This window comes from Pongo pygmaeus, chromosome 10 (genome assembly GCF_028885625.2).
Source record: "Pongo pygmaeus isolate AG05252 chromosome 10, NHGRI_mPonPyg2-v2.0_pri, whole genome shotgun sequence".
Classification (NCBI taxonomy): Eukaryota; Metazoa; Chordata; class Mammalia; order Primates; family Hominidae; genus Pongo; species Pongo pygmaeus.
The window spans coordinates 73,323,105-73,345,106 of record NC_072383.2 but is presented as its reverse complement, the minus strand read 5'-3'; the positions used below and the strand labels follow the sequence as shown (position 1 = coordinate 73,345,106).

The 22,002-nt window shown below is 34.5% G+C and overlaps 2 protein-coding genes across 9 annotated transcripts in view; one reads left to right on the top strand and one right to left on the bottom strand.

Moving 5' to 3' along the window:
* Positions 1-10,885, bottom strand: part of GLIPR1L1 (GLIPR1 like 1) — a 44,983-nt gene extending 34,098 nt beyond the window's left edge. For all 3 annotated transcript variants that reach the window (XM_054443019.2, XM_054443020.2, XM_063646510.1), the window contains exon 1: positions 9,632-10,885. In XM_054443019.2, the coding sequence (XP_054298994.1) occupies positions 9,632-9,901 (270 nt within the window). In that variant the 5' untranslated portion in view covers positions 9,902-10,885. The remainder of the gene's footprint in view (positions 1-9,631) is intronic.
* Positions 1-22,002, top strand: part of CAPS2 (calcyphosine 2) — a 128,839-nt gene that overhangs the window by 54,464 nt on the left and 52,373 nt on the right. The window contains exons 1-5 of one of the 6 annotated variants that reach the window (XM_063646507.1): positions 13,917-14,356; positions 17,763-17,872; positions 18,972-19,021; positions 21,037-21,082; positions 21,172-21,285. The exons of 1 other annotated variant lie outside the window; for it this stretch is intronic. In XM_063646507.1, the coding sequence (XP_063502577.1) occupies positions 17,792-17,872; positions 18,972-19,021; positions 21,037-21,082; positions 21,172-21,285 (291 nt within the window). In that variant the 5' untranslated portion in view covers positions 13,917-14,356; positions 17,763-17,791. Of the gene's footprint in view, positions 1-13,916; positions 14,357-17,762; positions 17,873-18,971; positions 19,022-21,036; positions 21,083-21,171; positions 21,286-22,002 lie in introns of those variants that run through there. 4 more of the 6 variants (XM_054443016.2, XM_054443017.2, XM_063646508.1 and 1 more) reach the window with 4 other exon arrangements.

Genomic DNA, 22,002 nt, shown 5'->3' with positions numbered 1-22,002 from the left:
ACTTAAATGTTAGACTTAAAACCATAAAAACCCTAGAAGAAAACCTAGGCATTACCATTCAGGACATAGGCATGGGCAAGGACTTCATGTCTAAAACACCAAAAGCAATGGCAACAAAAGCCAAAATTGACAAATGGGATCTAATTGAACTAAAGAGCTTCTGCACAGCAAAGGAAACTACCATCAGAGTGAACAGGCAACCTACAAAATGGGAGAAAATTTTTGCAACCTACTCATCTGACAAAGGGCTAATATCCAGAATCTACAATGAACTCCAACAAATTTACAAGAAAAAAACAAACAACCCCATCAACAAGTGGGCGAAGGACATGAACAGACACTTCTCAAAAGAAGACATTTATGCAGCCAAAAAACACATGAAAAAATGCTCACCATCACTGGCCATCAGAGAAATGCAAATCAAAACCACAATGAGATACCATCTCACACCAGGTAGAATGGCAATCATTAAAAAGTCAGGAAACCACAGGTGCTGGAGAGGATGTGGAGAAATAGGAACACTTTTACACTGTTGGTGGGACTGTAAACTAGTTCAACCCTTGTGGAAGTCAGTGTGGCGATTCCTTAGGGATCTAGAAGTAGAAATTCCATTCTACCCAGCCATCCCATTACTGGGTATATACCCAAAGGACTATAAATCATGCTGCTATAAAGACACATGCACACGTATGTTTATTGCCACATTATTCACAATAGCAAATACTTGGAACCAACCCAAATGTCCAACAATGATAGACTGGATTAAGAAAATGTGGCACATATACACCATGGAATACTATGCAGCCATAAAAAATGATGAGTTCATTTTTTATGAGTTCATGTCCTTTGTAGGGACATGGATGAAATTGGAAATCATCATTCTCAGTAAACTATCGCAAGAACAAAAAAACCAAACACTGCATATTCTCACTCATAGGTGTGAAGTGAACAATGAGAACACATGGACACAGGAAGGGGAACATCACACTTCGGGGACTGTTGTGGGGTGGGGGGAGGGGAGAGGGATAGCATTGGGAAATATACCTAATGCTAGATGACGAGTTAGTGGGTGCAGCGCACCAGCATGGCACATGTATACATATGTATCTTACCTGCACATTGCGCACATGTACCATAAAACCTAAAGTATAATAATAATAATAATAATAGAAGAAAAAAAGTAATTTAGAGGGTCATGTTCATTTATTACAATTAAAGGATGAATACTCATTGATAATTTAAAAAGGGCAAAAAACCAGGAATAGAAAGAAAAAATGCCCTTAATTTGATAATCTACAAACAAACAGACAAAAATCTTATCAAATGGTGAAATATTAAAACTTTCCCTCAAGATTAGGAATGAAACAAGATATCTGCTCTCGTTATTTCTATTCATTATTGTACAAGAAGTTAGGTAGTATAATAAAATACATGAGTTGTAAATACATAAGAGAAAATATATAAAATGTATAAGGATTGGGATCTATCATTATTCACAGATAGCATGACTGGATACATAAAAATTTAAATTAATACATAAACAATACTATAAAAATAAATGAAGTTATGAAAGTTGAAAGATACAAGGAAAATATGCAAAAATCTATTATATATCTATGTATATTCTACAAATGAATAGCTGCAAAACATCCAATATATATAAATAAATTTAATAAGTGATATACAGAATCTCTGTGCTGAAAACTGCAAAAACGTGACTTAAATAAATGGAGAGATATAAAATGTTCATGGACCAGAATATTCTGTATTGCAAAAGAATGTTGAGTATGACATACAATTTTATTTCTAATCAAACTCCAAGTAGCTTTTTTGGGGTGGAAATTGATTACAAAATTTATGTGGAAATGCGATGTTCCAAGTAAAGCTCAGACAATCTTTTAAATGTAGAATAAAACTGGAGACTTTCTCTACCAGATATAAATATTTATCATAAAGCTACATTAGGATATTGTCATATTGACACAAGGGTAGACAAATAGCTCAATGGAACAGAACAGAGTCCAGAAACAACTCATGACAAAAGCAACAGTCTTAATGTAGGTATAATTGCCAAGGTTATTTTTAAACATCTTTTTATTTTTAACTAATTATAAATTCACAAGAAGTTACGAAAATAATACACAGGGGTCCTGTGTAGACTTCACCTACTTTTCCCAATGGTAATGTTTTTTTGTAACAATAGTATGATATCAAAATAAGAAATTGACATTGGTATTATCTAGAGACCTTTTAAAGATTTCAACAGTTTTACATGCATTTGTTTTTGTATATGTGTAGGTTTATGTGATTTTATCACATGTATAAATTGAAGTAATCACTCCCACAACATCTAGATACAGCACTGTTTCAACACCACAAGGATCCTTCATGCTAACCCATTAAGTCACAACCACTCACTACCCACAATATCTTTAACCCCTGGCGATCACCAATCTGTTCTTCAGTTCTGTAATTTTGTTATTTCAAGAATGTTGTATAAATAGAAGGCTAGGCGTGGTGGCTCATGCCTGTAATCCCAGCACTTTGGGAGGCCAAGGTGGGTGGATCACCTGAGGTCAGGAGATCCAGCCTGGCCAACAGGGTGAAACCCCATCGCTACTAAAAATACAAAAATCAGCCAGGTGTGGTGGCGGGTGCTTGTAATCCCAACTACTCAGGAGGATGAGGAGGAGAATTGCTTGAACCCAGGAGGCGGAGGTTGCAGTGAGCCAAGACCGTGCCATTGCCCTCCAGCCTGGGTGACAGAGACTCCGTCTCAAAAAAAAAAAAAAAAAAAAAGAGGCGGGCGGTGGCTCACGCCTGTAATCCCAGCACTTTGGGAGGCCGAGGCGGCGGATCACGAGATCAGGAGATCGTGACCATCCTGGCTAACACGGTGAAACCGCGTCTCTACTAAAAATACAAAAAATTCTCCGGGCGTTGTGGCGGGCGCCTGTAGTCTCAGCTACTCCGGAGGCTGAGGCAGGAGAATGGCGTGAACCCGGGAGGCGGAGCTTGCAGTGAGCCGAGACAGCGCCACTGCACTCCAGCCTGAGCGACACAGCGAGACTCTGTTTCAAAGAAAAAAAGAAAAAGAAAGAAAGAATGTTATATAAATAGAATCCTACGGTATGTATCCATTTTGAGATTGGCTTCTCTTCACTCAGCATAATGCCTTTGAGAGCCATGAGGATGTTCCATGTGTTGATAGTTTGTTCCATTTTATGACCAAGTCATATTCCATGGTATAGATGTACCACAGTTTAACTTTCATCTATTGATGGAAATTTGAATGTTTACAAGTTTGAGCTATTACAAACATGTATAGAGTCACTAAACTCCTGTTTCTCAAGAGCATTGAATCGGGAGTATCCATAAATATTTGTGAGCAGGTTTTTATGTAGCAATGTTTTCCTTTGAAAAAGTGCCCAGAAGTGCAATTGCAAGTCTAAGTCATATGTAAGTGTATGTTTAGGTGGTTTTTTTTGTTTGTTTGTTTTTTGTAAGAAACTGCCAAACTATTTCCTAGAGTGGCTATACCATTTTGCATTCCCACCAGAAAAGTATGACTGATCAATTTTCTCCATATCTTCACCAGTATTTGGTATTGTCATTATTTTTTATTTTTGCTTTCCTAACTGGTGTGTAGTGATATGCCCTTGTGGTTTTAATTTGCATTTCACTAATGGCTAATGATATTTAACATGTTTTCATGTGCTTATTTTCCATCTGTATATCTCTGTGGCTAAATGTCAGTTAGTCTTTTGTTCATTTTCTAATTGAATTTTTTTCTTTTTTTTTTTTACTGTTGAGTTTTGAGACTTCTTTCTCTAGATAGGAGTTCTTTCTTAAATATATGGTTTGAATATATTTTCTCCTAGTTTATAGTTTGTCCTCTCATCTTCCTAACAGGGTACTTTAGAAAGTAGAAGTTTCTTATTTTGATGAGGTCAAATTTGTTGACTTTTTAAAAATAGTTTTCGGTTTTGATAAAAATCAAAATAATTCATTATATTAGGAAGTTTCATCTAGCCCTGTCCTGAGGATTTTCTCCTGTTTTTCTTCTAATAGTTTTATTTAAATTTATGAGTCATTTTGGGTTAATTTTTGCTCTTTAGGTCAAAGTTTTTTCTTTTCTTATAGGCATTAAATGGTGTTTCAATACCATTTCTTGAATAGACTATCCTTGCTCCACTGAATTACTTTTGCATCTTTGTCAAAAATCTACACAGAGGAAAATAAGTCATGTTTTGAAAAAGCCACTAGCACACACATGTTTATAGCAGCACAACTTGCAATTCTAAAAATATGGAAACAGTTTAAATGCCCATCAACCAGTAAGTTAATAAAGAAAATGTGGTATGTATATATATATTTATACATATATATTTTATATATGTGTGTATAAAATATATACATATAATGGAATACGACTCAGCCATAAAAAGGGACAAAATAATGGCATTTGCAGCAACCTGGATGGAGTTGGAGACCATTATTCTAATTGAAGTAACTCAGGAATGGAAAATGAAACATTGTATGTTCTCACTTCTAAGTGGGAGCTAAGCTATGAGGACATAAGAATGATGGACTTTGGGGACTCATGGGGAAGAGTGGGAGTGAGGTGAGGGATAAAAGACTACACATTGGGCACTGCTTGGGCGATGGGTGCACCAAAATCTCAGAAATCACCAGTAAATAACTTTTCCGCTGGGAGAACTGGCTAGCCATATGCAGAAAATTGAAACTGGACCCCTTCCTTACACCTTATCCAAAAAGTAGCTCAAGATGGATTAAAGACTTAAATGTAAAACCCCAATCATAAAAACCCTAGAAGAAAAATCTAGGCAATACCATTCAGGACATAGGCACGGGCAAATATTTCATGATGAAAACATCAATTGCAACAAAAACAAAAATGGACAAATGGTATCTAATTAAAGAGCTTCTATACGGCAAAAGAAAGTATCATCAGAGTGAACAGACAACCTACAGAATGGTAGAAAATTTTAGCAATCTATCCATCTGACCAAGGTCTAATATCCAGAGTCTATAAGGAGATTAAATAAATTTAAAGAACAATCCCATTAAAAAGTGGCCAAAGGACACGAACAGACACTTCACTTCTCAAAAGAAGACATACATGTGGCCAAAAAACAAATGAAAAAAAAGCTCAACATCACTTAGCATTAGAAAAATGCAATCAAAACCACAATTGGATACCATCTTAGGCCAGTCAGAATGGTGATGATTAAAAAGTCCAGAAACAGGTGCTGGCAGTGTTGCGGGAAAAAAAGGAACATTTTTACATTGTTGGTGGGGTAAATTAGTACCCATTGTGGAGGACAGTGTGGCAATTCCTCAAAGATCTAGAGTCAGAAATACCATTTGACCCAGCAATCCCATTACTGGGTATGTACCCAAAGGAATATAGATCATTCTATTATAAACATACATGCACATGTATATTCACTGCACACTACTCACAATAGCAAAGACATGGAATCAACCCAAATGCCCATCAATGATAGAATGGATAAAGAAAATATGTGCTACATATACACCATGGAATACTATGCAGCCATAAAAAGGAATGAGATCAAGTCCTTTGCAGGGACATGGATGGAGCTGGAAGCTATTATCCTCAGCAAACTAATGCAGGAACAGAAAACCAAACACCACATGTTCTCACTTATAAGTGGGAGCTGAACGATGAGAACACATGGACACATGGGGGGATCAACACACATTGGGGCTTGTAGACAGAGAGGGGTGGGAGGAGAGAGAACTTCAGGAAGAATAGCTAATAAATGCTGGGCTTAATACGTGGGTGATTGGTTGATCTGTGCAGCAAACCACCATGGCATATGTTCACCTGTGTAACAAACCTGGACATCCTGCATATGTACCCCAGAACTTAAAAATTGAAAAAAAATAACTTTTCCATGCAACCAAACACCACCTGTTTCCCCAAAACTAATATTAAAAAAACCTACAGGAAAAAAAGAAAAAAAAGAAATAAAATGAATTGATGCCAAGTTTTACCAAATGGTTTTCATGACTCTATTGAGATGATCATATAATTTTTCTCATTGAATCAATATTAAGAGTGGCAGATTGTAAACAGCAATAAAATTCCCCCAATCCAAGTCAGATTTCTCACAGATTTTTCATTTTCTGGGGAGTTTTCTGTTAATGGTGTTTCCAGTTTTGATCCTGATTATGTTGATTAATTTTCAAGTCCTAATCCAACTTTTTTTCTTGAGATAAATCCCATGATATAATATTCTTTATATGTGTTGCTGGATTCAATTGATTATAATTTTGTTGAAGATTTTTTGCATCTACATTGGGCTATAATTTTCTAACCTGTAATGTTTTTTCTGGTTTGGTGTCAGGGTAAAAGTTGACTCATAAAGTTCCAAAAGGTTTTCTCTTTCAGTTTCACAAAGAGATTTGTATAAGATTGGTGTTGCTTTTTTCTTAGAATTCACCTGAATTTTCTGTTAAGAATATTTTAAATTACATATTTCATTAATGTAATGGCATAAGACTATTTAGATTGATGAAGATGCAGATGAATGATCTCATTCATAAATTGGTTAAATATCCCTGTTAAAAGATTTATATTGGGTTCAAAGTCAATCTCTAACCCAGGATTCTTTCATTTGTACAAGACAAAGAAGACAATAGTCAAAAAATAATAATAGAAATCAAAGAAATAAAAATAATAAGCAATACTTTCATTAGGCAAAGTTCAAGGATTTAATGTTACTTTATAAAACACATAGTACAGAATGTAATATTTATGAGACTTTATGTGATAAATAACATGGCACCCATATATGAAATAAAAATTCCAATCTTGAGGTAGGTAGTTTCACTGATGTATACATATGTAAAAAAAATTGTACATTAAAACTAGTGCATTTTATGCACTTATTCACTAGTAATCCTTCAATAAACAACATATCAAAATATTGTGTCAATTTTATAAAATGCTGATTTTCAAGACATTTGTCCATTTATTTTCTTTATGTTGTCAAATTTATTAGTATAAAGTTGTTCAAAATATTCTCTATCTATCCATTTAATGTGTGGAGTTTTTTAAAAGTGATTTTCCATTGCTAAAATTGATTTTTGAGTTGTGTCTTTCTTCATTAATCTTTTTTTTACTACTGGTTTATCAATTTTATTAATATATAGTTTTAAACCAACTTTTGATATTATTGATTTTAGTCCATCATACTTTTACTTTCAATTTCATCAAATTATGATCATCTTTAGTTTTTTTAAAATTTTCTTGTGCTTAATTTAAAGTTGTTTCCTACCTTCTTGAGTTGAAAGAATAGGTCTTGATTTTTAACTATTCTTCTTTCCTAAAATATTCATTTAAATCTATACATATGCTTCCAAACACCTCTTTTGCTATATCCCACAAATTTTGATATGCTGTGTTTCCATTAACATTCAAATCTAAATTATAGTAATCTCTATGATTATTTCTTCTTTAACTTATGGACCATTTATATATGTGTTGCTTGATTTCACATTTTGGGAGATTTTGCACACTTTATTTCTAGTTTAAGTCTATTTTTTTCAGAAAATATAGAACAAAATTTCAAATACTTTTAATTTATCGAGACTTGTTTTATGGTTCAGCATATTGTTTATATTGATGAATGTGATGAATACTTGATAAGAATTTGTATTTTGCAGTGTGGTATAAATTGTTTAATGTCAATTAGGTAAAATTGATGTTCAAATCTTTTTTATTTTTACTGATTTTTACCTACTTGTTCTCTTATTCACTAAGATTAAAATCTCTATGACTGTTTTGTCTCTTTCTCCCTTTACTTTTGCCAATTTTTGTGTATTAAAATATATTATTACATTTATTTGTATTGAAGATTGCTGTGTTGTTATTTGTATTGAAGATTGTTGAACTGGCCCTTTTATTTTCCTAAATGTCCCCTTTTATTTCTGGTAGTTCTCCTTGTCTTAAAATCTACTTTGGTAGCTATAAGTATAGCTACTCTATCTTAATTTTAGAGTTTGCATAATGTATTTTTTCCATCGTTTTACTTTAATCTATTTGTGATATGTTTCTGTTACAAAAACATTAATCCAATCTGATAATCTTTATTTTTAATTAAAGTATGTAGTAGTCATTTGCATTTAATATAATTTTAACATGGTTAAGTTTTAGTCTACCATTTGCTATTTTTCCCTCTTTGTTCTTTTGTTCCTTGTTCCTGTTTTCCAAAAATTAATCAAGGACTTTAGTATTCTATTTACTGGATTTTTAGCTCTACTTCTTTGTATATTTTTAATGGTTATTCTAGATATTAAAATATATATTCTTAACTTCTCACGGTCCATCCGGAAATATTATTGTGATTCTTAACAATATAAGGAACTTTCAGCAGAATAATTCTTTTGGCACTTCACTTCATTTTTTATGCATTGGTTATAATGTGTTTTGTTTCTACATTATTATAAACTCCACAATTCATTGTTATCACATTTTGCTTTAAATAGTCAATGAGTACAAAAGAAATATAAAGAACATTTATTATATTTAACCCCACATTTACTCTTTTTTATCATGCAATTTACAATAAATCTCTAAAGGCATCACCCATATTAATACTAATATTAGTATTTCTGAATTCAGTTGAAGATTTATTTCTAGTTAATTTATGCCTTGGACAACCCCAAGCTGGTAAACATTATATATTAAAATATCTTAACAATTCTGCATTAAAGAGATTAGTTTATTCTTGTTTCATTTCCGATATCTATTTGAATCTTTCTCCCCCATCAAAATATAATTTTCTTATACAGTAGACTAGTACAGTTTTGAACTTATTTTAATGCCTGAGTTTTTTTTTATAATTACTTTTGTTTTCCACTGCCTAGAAAAGAAGAAAGCTGGAATAGATATGAGTTATACTGTATCTACATCTGCATAGTACATAAAATAGACTAATACTATCAACGTTTATGCTCATAATGATGCATTTATAAACAAAAAGTTATAATGCAAGGGAAATTTCCAATCATACAATTCATAGTCAAGTATTTAACATTTTGTAAATTCCATGGATTATTTTAATAATCCAATGCTTTTTATGCTTATTCTTCAATAGAGTACTGTATTTTTTTCAAATAATACTACACGTGAAGTGTTGTTTTGATCTTGGATTCATATGATATAAAAATAAGTAAGAGAACAAGAGAATCTCCATTCCTGGGCTATTTCTTTGGTATCTTGTATCTTGGTTGTGGGGGGTGGAAAGTGCTAGCTAAAAAATGGAAGAAAGGAAACAAAACAATCCTGTGTTCAGTGCTAATAACTTTAGTGGTGCAACAAAGCAACTTCCAAACACTTCTCCAGCATCCCCACCTTCCCTGCAAGAGACAAGGAACAGCTTCAAGTCTTCCTTTCTTGTTCACTCGTATGACTCTGGAGGAGACAGCCCAACCAAGGTGTGATTTTTTTTTTCTTTTTAACTGCATATATATAAAGTCCGGACTGAATTAGTACAAGTTAAGTCCGTGAAATTTACCACCCAGATACCTCAGGATGAGTCAGGGATTTAAGAGTCCAGCCCTGGTTCTTTCTCACCATGTATTTCATGTCGGCCGCGGGAGGGTTGACTTTGCCACGCCATTCGTTGTGGGCTTCGATGCAGTTGTCTATAAAGTGTGGGTCAGTGATGGATGGGATTTTGGAAGATGTACTGGCTACCAAACACAGACCCAAGATCCATAAACAACTGAATTTATTCTTCAGAGCCATGGAAGGATGTGGAGGATGCCCTGACTGCGCGGACCAGTAACGGCTGGGGCAACCGATTTCCCCGCGCCCCCGCACCACGCTCTCCCTTGGCTCCATCCTCCCGCACAGGCGCGGGGATGCCCAGCAGGCTGGATCAGCTTGTCAGTGTCGCTGTGGGGAAGAACAGGCATCAGGGTTCGCCTTCCACACAGCTCTGAGCTACAGGGGAAAGCTCTGAGTCGCCCTCTGGTGGAGGGAGTTTCAACCATCCAGACTGCTTTCTGTGGATCCAATCTGTAATCTGCAGAGCGAGCCTGGATTGTAATACAGATTGCAATATGCAAGCCACACAAGTTAGGTAAAGAACAAGTGCGGGATGCTGACAATGGGCCAGTCGAGTGCAAAGCACTATATATTCGTTTCTTAGACGCAGCTTCCGTGTATAGATTTTTATTGTTCTAAATAATCTAGAATCATATTGCCACTTCCCTCAGAGATTGGGAATAGAGTAAGAATAGGCAATTCTTATACAGTGACATACTGTGATCCTAAATTATCAACTTGTCAAACATTTAATAATTTCCTTCTGTTTTTTCGTCTGAAGAGACCGACTGCTTAGATAGATAAAAATAGATGCCTGGAAAATGTAGCCAAGTAGTTCCTCTTGACAAAATCTGCCCTTTTTGATGGTTGGGAACAGAGCCACTGTATGGTGACTGGTAGACTCCAAGAGTTGCTTTAATTGATACACTGAGACTGGGATGGACGGAGTACATTTGATTGTCTATTTTACCTGCAATGCAATATAAATCAACTTCATCTGGCTTAATGTTTTAAATTCATTCCATCAGTTATATTGATATTCAGTAATAAACCAGCATTTTTCCCCATGACATTAATTTTTTTTAGTATTTCTATGTTTCAAATAAATACCTTTACTTAGTAATTTGAGGTTGTTTACAATGCCATTTAATTCAAGTGAACACATACTTACATCTGCTGAATGTTCCGCCATAGTCAACCTTGACACAAAAAACAAAAAACAAAACAAACTACTTTGATGCAGCTACTATGTTTTTAAAAATAAAAAGCAGAACATTAGATTACAAAAAAAACGAAAAATACAAGGATCCTAATGGAAATTCTACTGGGCAATAGATAATATATTTCTAGTCTACCACCAGCTAATGGAGAATTGCTGTATATACTACTTTCATATCACATACATAGTCCAAACTGAGCTTCTGATATCCCACACCCAAAGACATGAACATATATACAGATGTGTGTATATGTGTGCGTGTAGGTATACAGATAGATAAATCGATACAGATATGTACATCTACATGTGTCTATATATATAGGTCTCTTTCTGGATATGCAGATATCTATAGGCATATACACATATACATATACACATATGTATGTGTATATATACATATACACATATGTATGTGTATATACACACATACATTTATATATGTAAAGTTCTCTCTATGTATAAATCTGTGTGTGTATACACACATATGTATATGTGTGTATGCCTATAGACATATATACATCTACACAGAGAGATACAGATGTCTATAGGCATATATACATATACATATGTGTGTATACAGAGACAGAGAGAGAGAGAATTTTTAAGGAATTGGCTTACATTACTTTGGGGGGCCACAATAAAAAATCTGAAGTCCTAGGTATGGCCCAAAAGACACTACATAATCTGACCATGGCTAGTTCTCCGGCCTCTTTCCTGCATTCTCTCCTGGCTTATTCTGCATCAGCCACATCCATCAGCTTGATAAGGGTGCCCTCGCCTCAGCTCCTTTGTACTTGCTGTTACTTTTGCCTGTAGTGCTCTTTATAGAGTTCCCTTCAGTGAAGTCTTCCCTGATCATTCTACATCTCCTGTCTGTCAGTGCCTATCCACTTAACCTGTTTTATTTTTCTTCATTGCATTAATTACCTCCTGAATTTATGTTATTTATTTTTTTAACATCTGCCTTCTCTATCAGGTTGTAACCTTCGCTGCAACAGTAGCTTTGTTTTCTTCATTGCTATATCTCTAGCACCTTGAACAGGAACTGAATCTTTAGGCTCTCAATAAAAATTGGTTGAATAAATAAATGAGTTCTCTTTAACTTTCTAATAATGTTGTATACAACTGTAAGCTTCTGAGAGCAGAAACTGTATTTTAATTGTTATATATATGTATATATACATATGAGAGGCTCAATAAATATTTTTGACTTAATCATATAAAAGGAAATGTTGGGTAAGCTTATATATTTCACTTTTTCTAACATTGGGTATATTTGAAGATAGAACGTGTTCAATGGATGTTTGTCAAATACATAAGTGGCTGAATGAACAAATAAACACAAAGATAAAGTAAAATATTTTCAAGTAGTATGTACTCAGTGAATGTTGAATGCATTAATGAATGATCAAGTAAATGAAAATTTAAAGTTGAGCTTCAAATGCAAACTATTTTGGAACTGCAAAACAGTAAAGGTTGACAGGGATGAGGTTAATGGGGATAAAGTTTAACAGATAGCTAATTTAGTTTCATTTAGTGTATAGAGAAATTAACTGCCTGTAACAACAACAGAAATTTCATAGAGTAATGGATTTAAAGATTGGCAAAAGTAGAGTATATATAGTCAAACATAATCCAAGATTATTGCTCTTCTAATAGACGTTTTTAACAAAACGTCTGAATTGTATACATTATGTTTTTTAGACCATGTTTCCAATGGCTTAGATAGCTATATCCAGAAATACTAAAACAATTTAGGTGTAAAAAGTCTAATTGCCAGGAATCAACAAGTGCATGTCCTAATGTTATTTTCTTGAACATCTATTTCTGGAATGGCCAAGGTTAGTTGGGGCACCAGAATTTTTAAGGTCTTTTATAACTTTTTAAAAGTTAAATTTAGTTTTCTGTTTTATTTTTATGTGTGTTTTCTGCTATTTATTTTTGCTTTTCTTTCTATGTGGGGGTAATGGGTGGATGAATTTTATGGAGTGCAGCAGAAAAATACAGAGTGATTACATTATACCTCATTTCCTTCACTATTTTTATACTTTAAAAATTTATTTGTATTTTTACTCCCAGACTTGCTCCAGGAAATACTGGAAATATTCACGTCTTGATACATACATTTTGAGGGGAGCTAATTTTGAAAAGTTACTGCAGATTAGAAAAACATGATTATGAAAGAACTGGATTAACCTTCATAAACTTACTTCTAGTTTGAATATCTGACTCTTGGCTGTGTAATTTAGGAAAGTTAGTGCATATTAGAGTGGAGTGAAACCTTGGAATTATCTCAAACTAGCTTTTTCCCTTTATAGATGAGGAGTTGTTGCCAAGACATTGTGTACAGAGCATACATAAAAATATTTGGGCTGGGCGTGGTGGCTCATGCCTATAATCACAGCACTTTGGGAGGCTGAGGCAGGGTATCACCTGAGGTCAGGAGTTCCAGACCAGCCTGGCCACCATGGTGAAACCCCCCTCTATACTAAAGATACAAAAAATTAACCGGGCGTGGTGGTGGGCACATGTAATCCCAACTACTCGGGAGGCTGAGGCAGGAGAATCGCTTGAACTCGGGAGGCAGAGGTTGCAGTGAGTCGAGATTGTGCCATTGCACTCCAGCCTGGGCAACAAGAGGGAAACTCCGTCTCAAAAACAAAACAAAACGGCAAAGAATAAAATGCAGGTTTCTTGATTTCTAGGCCTTTGCCCTTTCCATACATCATTTTAAATTTTAATTATATATACACACACAAATACACGTACATATATATGCAATTATTCATGTAATCATCTATATGTACATGTTCACACAAATTTAAAGTAATATCCATGTCTAATATCTATGTATCTCTATATAATATATTGCAGTCTTTAAAAAAATAAGTGCAAGCTCCTTGAGAGCAGATATTGCAGCATATGCTTAAATTTCTTCTCCTCAAGACGTCATTCTGGGCTCTGCGCACAGACAGGTGCCTTATGAAATATGTTAAACAGAATTCAATTAGACAAAGAATTACACAACAACCGCCGTGGATCCGGGCCGGGCTTTGGCCCTTTCCCTGCTCAGGAGAAGCGCAGGTGAATGAGTCCGCTTCGCCTCCTCGCCGGGGTTTAGGGGTGCCGCGGAGCCGGTTCCCTGGGAGGCTCTGGCGGCTGTAGCTGAGATTTCACCCCTTTGGGTTTTCCAGCCAGCAAGTGCTTCTCAGAGCGTGGCGGGGTCTCCGGCCACAAGCTCAGTTCCGGTCAGCCCGGCAGCGGAACTGAGGAGGCAGATTGGCGGGGGCGGGAGGTGGCGTAGAAAGAACAAGGGACTTGGGCCGACGACCTTTTCGTCCCTGGAAGTGAGCGTGTAATCAGAAGCCTGCGCTGCGGCGCCTTGTTGCGGGGCAACCTGCAGACGCGGGCCTGGACTGTCTAGACTGTCCTGTCTGAAGCTTTCTGAATGCGGTTTTGGGAGGAATCGCGCTAGTTTATACGTTTTCCAGCTCTTCTAACTCTGGACGTCTTCTTACCGAGCTTGTTAGGTGAAATCAGGCTGTCTCTTGTGCCCCTCGCCTTTCCTTTCCAGGAATCCCAGTTAGGTAGGGGGTGGGGAATTCCTTCTGCTACACTGCAGGTGCTCTGAAGTATAATATAATTTGGGAGCAGGGTGATGTGGGTGAAAGGAGATATTACTCTGTTTTGCTTGAAATTAGGAATGACCTAAGTTTCAATTCAGATATCTGGGTCTGTAGTCGTCTGGGATCAACATAGACTTGGTCCCTACCTTCATGTAGCTTAAATACTAAATTGTATTTACATCTCTTTCTTTTCTTCTTATTTATGCGCTGAATTAAATCAGTTTATTTTTTGCTTTTCATTTTTTTCTGATTTGATATAAGTAACATAATAGCCAGTAATATTACTACCAAGAGAGAAGTGATAATAATTGGAAGTGGAAATAGTCATCCTTAAAAAAAAAATGAGGGAAATGGGAAGTGTGTTCAGTTATTTTTGGTAGCACTAAAGACATTAGCCAACAGTATTTATTATATGCTAGCAATATCATCTCATGACATGCAGCTATTTGAGTGGGGACAGAAGCTATTTAGAAGTGCTATCCCTTCCTTTTGCTACTCCCTATCTCCAACATAGCCCAGCTGAATATTCAGTGCTTAATGACAAAGACAACCCTTGGCATAGGTTTCAAAGATTCACTAACAGCCAGTTGTTTGCTGATTCTTGTGCCACCAAGTTTAGGTTTCTAATTTTTTAGTCCCTACAGCTAATTCCCCTCGGATTCTTCTATTACCTTTACCAGTGAGGATGTAGTACTGAAAAGAGATCTGAAACCCACGTGTGAATTCGGGTCTGCAATAACTGGCAAACATTTAGCGAAGTACAGTTCACTTTTCTGGGTCTCAGCTGGCTTGGTTTGAAGATCAGAAGGTTGAGCTGTTTTTGTCTTTGAAGCCCTGTGAAAATCTTAAAATTATCCTCATGGAGTGTCAGTTGCCTGACTGCTCTAATTCGATAGATCTGAAAGTGTTCCATATATGACGGCATTGACCTTTGAATACTCTTACTATATCTAAGTTAACCACTTTTGTGTTTTGTCATTCTGAATTAACTGACTTCACTTATTTAACAAACATTTGTTAAGTTCCTACTACATTGTGGGCTTTCTAAATCCTGAGACATAGGGTGAGCAAATATGAGGCTTACAGTCTAGCATTAAAGACTAATAGCTATAATGCAATGCTTTAAACATCTTATCTAATTGAAGACAGAATTTATATGTTGGCATTGTGATTATGTTACAGTTAGATGCAGAGAAAGGAATCTAAGAATATGTGTAAAATGTATACATGTATTTTGCTATACATTAATTTACTTATTAACGAAATATTTACTACCCATGCTTTATTAAGAGGGGGAGACGCCAACCATCTTGGTGTTGACTGTTTATTAGGGAAAAGAAAATCTAATGACAGTGAAGAGTGAAGACTGTCCTGACTGGGGAAGTACAGGAACTGGGAGGACCTGGACATTTGAGGATTTACATGTTGCCACTTTTTAAATTTGCAAATAAATTATACTGATTTGAAATGACCTATGGTGATTTGAAATAGCTGTAACTGTTACTAGGATATAAATAATTGAGAGACTGATGTGTGGAGAAAATCACTTTGCTGATTGTTCAGCGTCCTTATCTCAACTTGGGTTTGTTAGCCAGAAATCATCATCGCAAATACAATAATTTGTGTGATTAAACAACCAACCCAACCCTGGCCTCCAAAACAAAACAATAGCAACTTTTAAAAGTTGCTTCTTTGTGAAAAATAGCTCTGGAAATAAAGCCATCTGTAGTGCTATAGGAGAATTTTTGAATCTAATGATTTGTATTTTTTTTTCAGAATATGTTTACTATTGGTTGATAAGTCTCCTGGACTTTACTTAGAGTGGAATTCCAGGCTTATAGCAAGGGATTTTTAGAGGAAGAAGCTCTAGGGATGGGGTGAAGAGAACCATGTAGATAAGTTAGTAAGGAATTGAGATATCTTTCACTGGGCATGAAATAAAAGTATATTTTGATAATATATTTTTATTAATTTTATAAATAAAGTATATTTTAATAATTTTAATAAATATACTTAATTTTAGTAAATAAAGTATATTGTAATAATAATGATCACTACCGTTTATTGAATGTTACATTATTCCAACAGGAAAAGTACTAACATTAAATTCATTTTACATATTACATAGAAACATTGGTTCACAGAGATTAAGTTTTTACTCAAACTTAAATTATGGGAAAATGGCAAAAATCAGGATTACAATGTATGTCTGTCTAATTCCAAGCTGGCAGGATGCCATGCTATCTTTCCTTTAAAAAACAAAACAGAAATAATTTGCTATTAAAATAAATCTAAGACTATAGAAAAAGAAAGTGTGGATCAATATTTAAATGTAAAGTTATCCTTGGTAATATAAAGGTGAAGTATAAAATATACAAAATTTCAATGAAATATATTTATTTGATTTTTATTTTGTACATATTTGCAAGTTGATTACTTTCAATATCCTTTTGTTAGCATTTTTACCAATCACCACATTATTACTAATTGGACCATTTACTCCATTTTATTCTTTGTTCTAGATGAGGAATACTGCTTGTTAAAAATATTTTCATCAGCCTACTGTGGCAAAACCAAAACTCATAAAGTTTTGGGAAATGAGTAAAGGAAATAAATGTATATCTCATGGTGGTAGTAGAGAAGAGGGAGATGCATTAGTTTTCTATTGTTGCTCTAAAAATTTTTTTAAACTTAGTGGTTTAAAACAACATAAATTTATTATTTTATAGTTCTGGAGGTCAGAAGTACAACATTAGTCTTAAGGGGCTAAAATCGAGGTGTCAACAGGGCAGGTTCTTTCTGGAAGCACCAGAGGAAAATCCATTCCTTGCCTCTTCTACCTTCTGGAGGCTGCTCATGACCTCTTCCTCCATCTTCAGAACGAGAATGCCTAGCATCTTCACCCCTCTCTGACCTATGCTTCCATCCTTACATCTTCTCTGTCTCACTCTGTTCTTCCTTCTTCCCTCTTAACAAGGATTCTGGTGGTTACACTGAGCCTACCAGAGAATCCAGGATAATCTCCCCATCTTAAAATTCTTAATTCAAACACATCTGAAGTCCTTTTTGCCATGTAAGGAGGTATATTTACAGGGTCTGAGGATTAAGACATGGCCTTCTTTGGGGGCCCATTATTCATACTAACACAGGGCATAATGTAATTGCCCTATAAAAAGTTGATATTGGTAAAAGCACTAAAAGTGATTAACCTTATGATTTCTTCCCAGGTAAACTTGTTAGGTAATTTGTATGACTTACTTAAAATTAGAGTAATAATTATCACTTAACATTTACTCTACCTTTTTCAAAGTATACTGCATGATAAATACAGGAACTTGAATGGATTTAGAGGTTAAAGGAGTTGCTGCCGCTTCTAGGAGCCAAATTCAGCCATTCTTTGGAAGAAAGAAGCCTCTACAAGTATGTGAGCTCTGTATGATTTTCTTCTTTCAGGATGACTTATAAATAATTTTTTTACCTTTTCTTCATGTTTCATGACTACTTATATTCACAGATATTTAGGATCAACATTTCCTAGATTTGAAGAATGGAACCACCAAAATTGAAGATAATAATTACTTGAAAAATTGCCACTGCTTGAATTAGTTTTATTTTTTAAAATTAAACTTATTGTATTATTATTGTTATTTAAGAATGTTTGTTTAAGGAAAATATAAAAAAAGAAAAATAGTAGAATGTAATTTTTATGGTTGCTACTAATATCACAAAAAAAGCACAAGTCAGATAACATTTCAGAAATAGGGTATAAGTACAGATGGGTGAATTATTTTCTATTTTCATTAACTTGAAGTTTTCCTAAGACTCATATATATCTTCTATTTCATGGTAATTTTCATGCCTTGCAGTTTTTTTGGCAATAAGATTGAATGTTTACAAACACATGCATATGTTTGTTACTTCCTTTCTCAAACCCTTCACTGTCTTCCCATTACCTTAAAAACAAGGTCTAAGTTCCCTAATTTGTACTATAATGTAACAGCTTGGCCCTGCCCCCCTCACACTCTGGATTTTACCCCTTTCCAAATGCTAACTCTTATCTAGAGGCCTGTGCAGTACAAGTTGTTTCCTAGCTGAACCAATTTTCTTCCTTCTCTTTTCATCTAGCTAACTCCTCCTCATCTTTCAGAACTCCTGTTAAAGGTTGCCTTAAGAAAAAACCAACCAAACAAACAAAAAACAAGTATCCTAAATTCCCTAGAGTAGTTTGGGCATACTGCTATGTAGTCGCTCTGTTATCGACTTATTTTTCCCATTATTGTTTACTTGAGAGAAAGTCTTCTCCAGCAGAGTGCTATGTGGGTAGGGATTATCTGTCTTGCTTGCCATTTTATCTGTGTCTCAAGCATGGTAGGAAGGGGCTTAATAAGTATTTATTATATAGAGTTTACTGAGAAAAATTATAATTAGCTTTATTGCATTGACTTATTGTGTATCTCTTCAAGTATAAAGGGTATATTCATATTCATACTGATTCAAAAAAAATTTTTTTTAATTAAAGCAAAGGTGGACTTCTGAATCATGGACAAACCAGAATTCTTGCCCACCAGTGTAAGTTACGTTTCTTCACATTTGGACTGTTTAATGGGCACATATGTATCATACATTGACTAGTTAAAAAAGAAAGCAAAATTATGTATGTAGCTATGATTGTGAACCACAGAAAAAATCTACATGCATATGAATAGCCTGAAAATTACTATACCAAAATTAAAATAGCTTTTGTGATAAGGTGGTAGAATTATAGGTAATACTTCTTTGGTTTTTTATTTTCCTTAATATGTTTTACATTTTCCTGAAAAAGTGAAAATATTTGTTTATTTGGAAAATTCAGCTATATGCATTTATTAAAGAGACGTGTAAATTTTTATCCTTGTATAATTCATATAGTTAGCATGAATTTAAGGATAATTATGCCTGTGCTTTAATTTTGAGGAGTATGACAATTTTATGAATCTTAAAATTATTTTATTTTTGGTTTATAGTATATTAATTTATGTTTTATGTTACATGTTATTTTGACTTTTAAATTTTGGAATAATATGATTTTTATATTCTTTCAAGTATTTTAGATTACAGAGCTTCTTTAAAAATAGAAATTAAAAACTTAGTAATTTACTAGGCTGAACCATACAATATTGGCATTTCTGAAGATCAAAATGAATAAACATCAACATTTATGTGTTTCTATGTGATAGATTACCTGTATGCTCATCTTGACATAAAGAATAGAGTTAGGTGCAAGCACTAGATCCAAAATATCAAGTAAGTAACAATGGCTGTGTCAGTTGTGTGCAGAGAAAAGTTTAAGGACTGGTTTTCTGAAAGTGTATTGTAAGTTTATTGTAAATTTTAATTGTTTATTATAAAGAAATTTAAGCATATATGAAGTTGATTATAGCTTTTACTGATATAAAGGACGTGTGGCAATCAATTTACAAATATTAATCAAATGTATAGTCTCTCTTGTAGGTTCCATGTAGCCAATAGATTTTCACAGAATTGTCTCTTTGTTTTGTTGCTGAACTCTGTATCTCTAGCTAACCTATGGTTGCAACTGATGAACTAGTGTAGTTCCAACATGAATATTGGTTAATATTTTTATTTACTTTAAAAAGTGACATGAGTGATTTCTTGGCTTAGTCAAATAATAGTTTTCAATATAAAACCATGTTTCTTCAGTGTATTTTGGGGCTATTTACTGTGTGACAGGTATAGACATGATATAATTTTAGGTTGAATCTGCATTATTAACATTTCTCCACCACTTGTTAAAGTGTCAGAAATCAACCAAATATTAAACCAAGTCCTATTCATAGCATTTGCCAATTTCAGTGTAAATAATCCCACCAAGGCTGTTTCAGTGTGCCTATATGACATCACTGAGCACAGCATTGGAAAGAGATGCACACTATTACACTACCATAGAGATAGGATAAACATAGATACATAATCTCTAGAGCACAGATAATAGCGAAGTACAGTGAAATAATCAGGAAGTGATGAATTTTGAGTATTTATTTATTTATTTATTTATTTATTTTGAGACAGAGTTTCACTCTTGTTGCCCAGACTGGAGTGCAGTGGCGCAATCTCGGCTCACCATAACCTCCACCTCCCAGGTTCAAGTGATCTCCTGCCTCAGCCTCCCCAGTAGCTGGGATTACAGGCATGTGTCACCACGCCTGGCTTATTTTGTATTTTCAGTAGAGACGGGGTTTCTCCATGTTGGTCAGTCTGGTCTCGATCTCCCGACCTCAGGTGGTCTGCCTGCCTCGGCCTCCCAAAGTGTTGGGATTACAGGCATGAGCCACTGTGCCCGACCAAATATTTATTTAATATAATTTAATTTAATTATACATTTATATGTATTTTTAATGATGGATGTGTTTAACGACCAATTTGAAAAATTACTGAACATTTAACAAAAGCCTATCACAAGCCAGTAGAAGCCATGGCACTACTGGTTTCAGTGTACCTATTTATAAAAGATGTAACATATAAGATTTGCAGTTATTAAAGTTTCATGTTAAAAAGTTACGGGATACATAGATTATTTCTTTCAGGGTCCCACGACTTGATTTGGGAAGCCTTGTTGACTCTGATGATGAGGTAATTTTTATTTACTATTTAATATGATAAACATTAAAACACAATATTACACATAGCATATAAGGAATATCATTAATTTTATTTTTTAGGATAATTTTTCATATATTCCACTTAGTACAGCAAACCTGCCAAATTCATCTTCTACTCTTGGCTGGGTCACACCAGGTCAAACTCCATATACTCAGTATCATCTAGATAAATTGGTTAGTATTTATTTGCTTATCAATTTTCAGAATTTTAGTATGCATTATTAGCACTGGATTTAACCTCTTAATAAAGAGGTTTAAAAATTTTATTATGTTCAGTCTATGTTTTGCCAAGTTTAAATATTTTATGTATTTAAATACCAAACCATAAGGTTGGTGAAATAATTTTTACTTGTTTTACATTTTGTCACACATGGAAATTGGTATTTTAAAATTTTTAAATGAAATCGGTAAAGTACACATATATCCTCAAATGCAATTGAGGAATTTTTAAAATATGGCAAACTCTTAGATCAGATCTTGCTGGTTAAGCAATGTAAGACTGGTCTCTTGGAAACTGATTCATACTCTAGGCTGCTGGGATACTATGGAGTAAGTAGCTATGCTCATTCCACGTTGTCTCCTTGAGACATGTTTATGCTTCAAACATATCTAGTGTTTTGTTCACGATTTGAATATAGATTCTGACTAGTATAGGTGTAGGGTTTTTCTGTTTTTGTTAGTCTTTTCATATAGCTGACTCTATTCATGTTCTTAGTTTCATTTTGGAAAATTGCATGAATAATACCCTGAAGCTTTGCTTCATCCTTCTCCTCTGGGTTAGACATGAATATCCTCAACACTTTTCAAGGGTTGGACTGGCTTTATAAAAAGCTCATTTTGGAGTGCCTGTCCCTCCCTAGGTTAATACAATATGCACTTGTATTTGTATAG